Here is a 6974-nt window from a genome sequence, read left to right on the forward strand (position 1 = left end):
TTCATGTGATTTAAACTCTAAATGCTAACCTTGTAAAAATCATCATATAATACTTCATAAAATGTGATAGCAAAGAAAAAGGGAGGTTTTGTCATGATTTTCAAATATTTTCTACTAGGTAATCTAGTGTCCTTATACATGAAGATAATCAATTCACCCGCTTGGTCATTTTCTATTATGAATTTTTGATCACATTCTCCATAAGATCCTCTTATCTCTTTTTTCTTTGAGCTCAAGTCATGGAAGAAGGAGAGCCAAAACTATGAGATTGAATAAATCCTCCTCTATCTGTTATGGGTCGAGGGTTTCTTGCAAAGGAGAGAGAGAGAGAGAGGAAAAACCTTTTTTGGGTTTGATGCTGAGCAACATACATAATTGGGATCATATAAAAGTAAATTTAGTTGGAAAGAGCTAACCTAAAATGAGGTGCATTAGAGATTTTAATCAAATGACAATAATTATAAACTCTCACGAATTCTTATCATATCATCAAATATGAAACAATATGATTAACGTGCTTAATTGAGTAGAAAAATTATTCAAAGAAGAATTTCACTACTGAAAAGAGTGAACATGTCAATCACAATAAGATATTTATAATTTAAATTAAATCTATTATTTGTCACTTAAAATTTTTAACACTTTATCGCCTTGCCTATTGTTTGTATCAATTTATGCTTTCACGAGCTAGTATTTTTTTATTAATTATTTTTTAGAGTCCTTGACTAATTGATGTTATATGCTAGCTTTAAATATTATTGATTAATTTGCTTGAATAGTTAGATTTTTTTTATTGAGGTTTTTCTAAAATGTAGTATTATTTAAAAAATATTAATATCTTAATATTTAATAAATTTCAAACTCATTATAGATTCGGCCCAATAATGCAGCCTAGCCCAAAATTCCATTAGGGTTTCGCCAATTCGCCCCCTCTCCTCTCTGTCTTTTCGTCTGACGGCGGCTCCCTCCCTCCCTCATCTCCTCTTTAGTTTTTCCTTTCGCCCCCTCCCCTCTCTGTCTCTTCGTCTGACGGCCGAGCGGAGGCAAGCATGGTTCACGTCAGTTTCTACAGAAACTGTAAGCTCTCTCTCTCTCTCTCTCTCTCTCTCTCTCTCTCTCTCTCTCTCTCAGCTTGCGTGCGTTTATTGGTGGGATATAACATATATGCACAATGATGGGTTGGTATAGATGGGAAGACATTCAAGAAGCCCCGGCGTCCATATGAGAAGGAGCGTTTGGATGCGGAGTTGAAGCTTGTCGGAGAGTATGGGCTTCGATGTAAGCGGGAGTTATGGAGGGTTCAGTATGCTTTAAGTCGCATCCGAAATAATGCTAGGATGCTTCTCACTCTTGATGAGAAAAATCCTCGTCGGATCTTTGAGGGTGAAGCACTTCTCCGGAGGATGAACAGGTATGGGCTTTTGGATGAGAGCCAGAACAAGCTTGATTACGTCTTGGCCTTGACCGTGGAGAACTTTCTTGAGCGCCGGCTTCAAACACTCGTCTTCAAGTCTGGCATGGCAAAGTCTATTCACCATGCTCGTGTACTCATCAGGCAGAGGCATGTCAGGTATAAGTCATGATTTTCTTTCTGAAATTCTATGACCATTTATTTTTGTAATTTTTAAATCATGTTTCACAGATATTTAAAATATTTCTGCTGAGTTCCAATTTTCTGCAGAAGGTGGTTAGGATCTATCCTAGAGAAATCTGCCCTATTTTCAAGTTATATATTTCTTGATGTATGTTGCACACAGCATTCATTCTTTGTCAATTTTTTTGCATTACTGATTTTTTGAGGTTTTCCCATTTATATCCCCAAAAAGATTCTTGTTCTAAAGTTCTTAATGGTTGAAATAACCTTTTCAATCAATTGGATTTGTTTCATTTCTTGTAGTTGCTAGAAGATTTGTTTTTTGGTTTAACTTTATTTTATCAGTAAAACAAGGTAGTGCCATTAAACTGTCACCAAGGGGTTGCTAACTGTCAACCCAAGTTTGTAGCGCTTTCAATTCAAAAAGTTAAAAATTTCAGGAATAACATGTACATCTATCTTGCAATTACCAAAAAGTTAACTTTTTCTGCCTATTCTCTGCATGGTTTGATGCTGGCCAAGCCCATTCTTGGGCAATGGAATCAGCCTTCACCCAAGGAACATTCACCATACTCAGAATGTGCTGTTTCCCAAAGATCCTTACCTTATAACAGGATTTGGGTATGGTACTTGGATCCTTGTTTTAATTACTTCAAATTTAAGCATTTAATATATTTCCAAGCTTGATTTCCCAGTTCATGTAAGACAAAAGATCTTTCTTTTAAGTAGCTTATAATAAGTGCTGAGAAGGTCCTGGGACACGATATGTGGCAATTTATCGTGCAGGCTCCTCAAGAGACTACCTTTCAATTCTTGGCCTTGTGACATGGACATCTCTGAAGAAGGGAGGTGTTTTGGGGTTTGACACCACATATCTTGAAAAACTGCTCAGATATGTTTATTAATCTGTAGATGTAGCAGTACCTGGGTCAGGCACCTGATCTGCTTGCTTTTTTATTGGCCTGTGGGTTCACCTTAGTGTTTCCTTCACATTATCTGTTGATATGGCAGTTTTGCTGAAATGGTTTTTTTAATGCATACCAATGAGTGGTATTCAGCACAATGTTTTAAAAGGCAAAGGCGTAAGGTGAGGCCTTTTAACCCTTAAAAGGCAAGGCATAAGCCTTAAGGCAATGGGGCATAAGCCTTTTAAGAATTTATTTTTAAGATTAAAAAAATGTAAATAAACTTTATTTATTTAAAAATAAAGAAAAATTATGAAAATCCAAGAAAAATTGTATATACTTTGCAAACTAGTCGGGTATTAAAAAATTGCTAACTTGAATACATGACCTAAATCATGACAAGAGATAGTTATACTATTACATATTTCAAACTATTTTCATGATCTAAGATACAACTCTCTAAACTCTAATATTTTGGAAAGATTGAGGTTCAAGAGTTTTGGAACCAACTCATATTATGAGATTTCTTTTATGCAAACATGTAGTTAAAATTTTTAACTAATTTTTTACTTGAGAATCACACACCCAAAATGCTTAAGCCTCAATTAAAAAAGCGCAAAAGGTGTGCCTTTTGTAAAAATGCGTTAGCCTTTTGGAATTTGGTAATTTAGATTTAGCCTCGAGGCTTTTTAGGCATGTTGTGCCTTGAGGCGAGCCTCGATTGAGTCTTTTAAAAAACTGATCTAGCATATAGAAAGCTAGTAGGTTAGTATTTATATTATAGCAGCCAACCAAGCACGGTGACAACAGATTCTTCTTGAAACTTCTGATCTTCCCAGTTAAGTACGGAATATCTATGAAATCAGCAGCCTCAGGGATCATCCTTCACTTACTAAGTTGGTGTTATTCAATGATGCCTTAGGCAAGTTTCCTTGCTCAAGGAGTGAGACGCCTGTATCATTCATTTACAGCCATATGCCATATGAGGTAATTGCAATAGTTGAAATCAACCAAGAAACACTCTTGCACCAATTAAAGGGCAAGGGGTCAGGTTTTTGACACTGATATAATATTTCTGAACCTCTTTGACACCCTTTTAAGACTTCCATTGCGGATGTTTTTTAAATTAATCTTTTGCTATTGAAACCATAAAGTAAGAATTTCAATATTATCATTGTGAAAAATTATAGGAAGGTTTAGCCATATATTAGACAAATGTTCTTTTTAAACTTTTTTCATGTGTAATGAAATTTGTACATTCCTATGTACTTGTTTATTTCTGTGCATGCTGTATTGCCTCATATCTCTTTTTTGAGAATTTCCAATGTCCACTTCTGTCTTCCACCATATTTGTATTGTGTCAATTCCATGCTTTACAGGAGGCCACAATCTGCTTGCTGCAACTTCAGAATAATTTTTTTTTTAAATAAAAAATGTTCTGCTGTACTGGTTAGTCAGGCCACATTTTGTTGTTACTTTATAGACCCCAGTGTGTACCTATTTGCGTGTCCTGGTGCATCATATACTTTTTTTCCCTCTCAATTTTATGAAATCAATTTGACTATTGGGATTATTTTCTTTGTATAGATTTTGGTATCTGATTTAATTATCCATATTTATCCAAGCTATCCTGATTATAGATTGAGGATCAGCTGGAAGCGCAAGTAGAATTTTAGAGTCGTAGAAGTGCAACTAGAATTGTAGAATCTCAATCCTACAGTAGATTCTGCCGATTGTACTTATTGAGCTGAACTAACCATTTTTTTTTGTACTGCATTTTAAATATGAGGCCCTAGATGCATTTTTCTTGGCTGAATAGTTTTGTGTTGAACTCTATCAACCCATTTGGTCCAAATCCTTTACAACTAGGGCAAGATAGCACCTGATTAGTTTATTTTACTCTCTATACATCTCAACGGCAGCAACATGCAGCGGACTCTCCTCTCACTAACAGCACAAAAGGAAAAATGTCCAGCTTGTAGAGAACTCTATACAGCAGCAATAGTTTTACTTCGCGTTCTATAAGCTTGCATAGTTCTTGTTCTGTCTGCTCTGATTTCTTGGGTCCACTCCTCTCCTTGCTGCTGAGTTTTTCTTGCTCACCCAGCTTGTGTTTCTTAGGCTCTTCTTGTCTTTGATTCCGGAGTTTGATCAGCTTGCAGAGTTTTTGTTTCTTTATGATGCAATCTTGCAGAGGCAGAGAGCTCTGGAGTCAGACCTTCGAAAAACAGAGAGCTTGCTCTTGATTCCGGCTTTCTCTGACTCCTAGTTTCAACAAACAGCAGTGCTGGCCTGCTATGTACTGATTATTGGTTCCCAGAATAGAGTCTGAATTCTGAATTTTATATTTTGATGAGTGATCATTCTAAAAGTCTAATTGCAGTGGCAGTCTGGTAGAAAAGCAGAAAAAGCTTTTTAATAGTTTACATACCAGAAATGTGTTTTAAACTTATATTTGAAGTTTTTAAGAATTGTCATAAAATTCTGTGTACAATAAAATTCTGCATACATAACTTTTTAATATTTGTTTTACATTGTAAATAGAATCTTTTGATTCTCGATCCAATCCCACGATCTGCTCCTGCAGACCTCCCTCTAACAATCCTATGTACTGTGGTTTTTGGCAACAGTTAAATGTGACCTCATGGTGGTGGAAGTCTGATATGATGACAAATATGAATGTGTAAATTTTACATTTGTCATTTTTGGCAACTGTACCTTTTGCATTGCTGACCCAATGATTAATTTATTGCATTCATGCCATTGTTTTCTTCAATATTAAGTACAGCATATGGCAATTTATTACATCAAACAGGGAAAAGGATATGCACTTGGCTTTTGTGGCAAAAATTTCTTTATGTTTAAAATCTCTGTTAGGAAGATACTGTCTTGAATGTTTTTGTGCTATCAATACATGTGCAATTTCCTCACAGGGGTAGTAAGATAGCAGTAGTAGTGGTTTCTGGCCTAGTTGTTTGAAGCTGTATTTTCCCATCCTTTTTATGGAGGGGAATGAGTTTCATTTTCTTGTCCACATAATAGAAGATGTAACATCTTTCCAATCTCAGGGTTGGGCGGCAGGTGGTGAACATCCCATCTTTCATGGTGAGAGTGGATTCTCAGAAGCACATTGACTTCTCCCTCACCAGTCCTTTTGGAGGCGGACGCCCCGGAAGAGTGAAGAGAAAGAACCAGAGGGCAGCTGCCAAGAAGGCTGCTGGTGGAGATGGAGACGAAGAGGACGAGGATTAAACCACATTCATGTCCCCTTATGTTACTTTACCGGGTGTTGGTACTTGGTAGTAGTACTTTTTCTTGTTTGCCTATTTTGCTGAACATGAAAGTTCAATTCCTTTTTGGTGTTTGTTTTTAATTTTTGTGACATTGGATGATTTTGCTTGTTACATTGTTTTGATTGTGCTCAATTAATCCAGCCTCCCCCTCATAATCAATGCTATCTGGCTCCTTTGGGAAGAGGCAGTTAGGCAATTAGGGGATCTATAAACAATGTTCCAGGCTTTGCCAGTTTCATCTGCTTTCCAATCCATAATCGGCTGAGGTTTTTTCGGTGGTGGTTCTATTCTGTTTGGAACCTTCTCAGTGTGAAGATGCAATTTGTCATAGTTACGTGTATGCGCTCTTGGAAAGCTTCAAATTATAGGTTTGGAGTTTAGGCTGTGTTCAATTTTCATTACTTTGGGAAAAACTCAACAAATTTTATTATGTTTGAATTGATGCAACTGTATTTGGAATTGTGGGATGGATAAAATTTTTACCTTATAAAATTTGTCATATAATAATTCATAAAATGTAATAGAAAAGAAAAAGGAAGGTTTTGTGATGATTTTTAAATCTTTAATCATTTCATCCACTGTGGTCATCTTCTATTATGGATTTTTAATCACATTTTTCATAGGGTCATTTTATCTCTTCTTTCTCCGAGCTTAAGTTATTGAAGAAGGTGAGCTTAAACTATATGATTGAATAAATCCTCTTATGGGAAGAGGGCTCCTTGCAAAAAAGAAAAGGGGGGGGGGGGGGACTTTTTTGGGGTTGATGTCGAGCAACATACATAATTAGGAAGTAAATTTGGTTGGAAAGAGCTAACCTAAAATTAGAATAGTTTGCAACTTATATGATTAGGTCAAACAAACCAAAAAAGGTGGATCCATGTGCATTGAGGACAACACTATTTATTTTTATTTGTAAAAGTCAATTGAATTAGTTCATGATTCGATTTAATTAATTATTAGTAACAAACCAAATAATTAGACAATTAATTCTTGAATTCCTTTACAAATTGAATTGAACTATTGGTTCAATTGAACCAAAGTACTTCACTCTTTCATTAGTTTTGATAGACCTTTTACACACCTTCCTACTTAACCCCTCAAAGGATTGTTCAATTGAACCAAAGTACTTCACTCTTTCATTAGTTTTGATAGACCTTTTACACACCTTCCTACTTAACCCCT

The 6974-nt window shown here is 35.8% G+C and overlaps 1 protein-coding gene across 1 annotated transcript; it reads left to right on the forward strand.

Annotated features, from left to right (window-relative positions):
* The first annotated feature begins 858 nt into the window (after window positions 1–858).
* On the forward strand, window positions 859–6004 carry LOC131158546 (small ribosomal subunit protein uS4y). The gene is made up of 3 exons (XM_058113418.1): window positions 859–1077; window positions 1189–1570; window positions 5568–6004. The coding sequence occupies exons 1-3, from the start codon at window positions 1050–1052 to the stop codon at window positions 5749–5751; spliced, it is 594 nt and encodes a 197-aa protein (XP_057969401.1). The 5' UTR covers window positions 859–1049; the 3' UTR covers window positions 5752–6004.
* Window positions 6005–6974: the final 970 nt, after the last annotated feature.

The sequence above is a fragment of the Malania oleifera genome, chromosome 1, assembly GCF_029873635.1.
Source record: "Malania oleifera isolate guangnan ecotype guangnan chromosome 1, ASM2987363v1, whole genome shotgun sequence".
Taxonomy (NCBI): Eukaryota; Viridiplantae; Streptophyta; class Magnoliopsida; order Santalales; family Ximeniaceae; genus Malania; species Malania oleifera.

Coding starts and splice junctions, on each gene's coding strand:
- LOC131158546 (XM_058113418.1), top strand. CDS start 1,050: ATGGTTCACGTCAGTTTCTACAGAAACT. Junction 1,078..1,188: donor CGTCAGTTTCTACAGAAACT/GTAAGCTCTCTC, acceptor GGGTTGGTATAG/ATGGGAAGACATTCAAGAAG. Junction 1,571..5,567: donor ATCAGGCAGAGGCATGTCAG/GTATAAGTCATG, acceptor TTCCAATCTCAG/GGTTGGGCGGCAGGTGGTGA.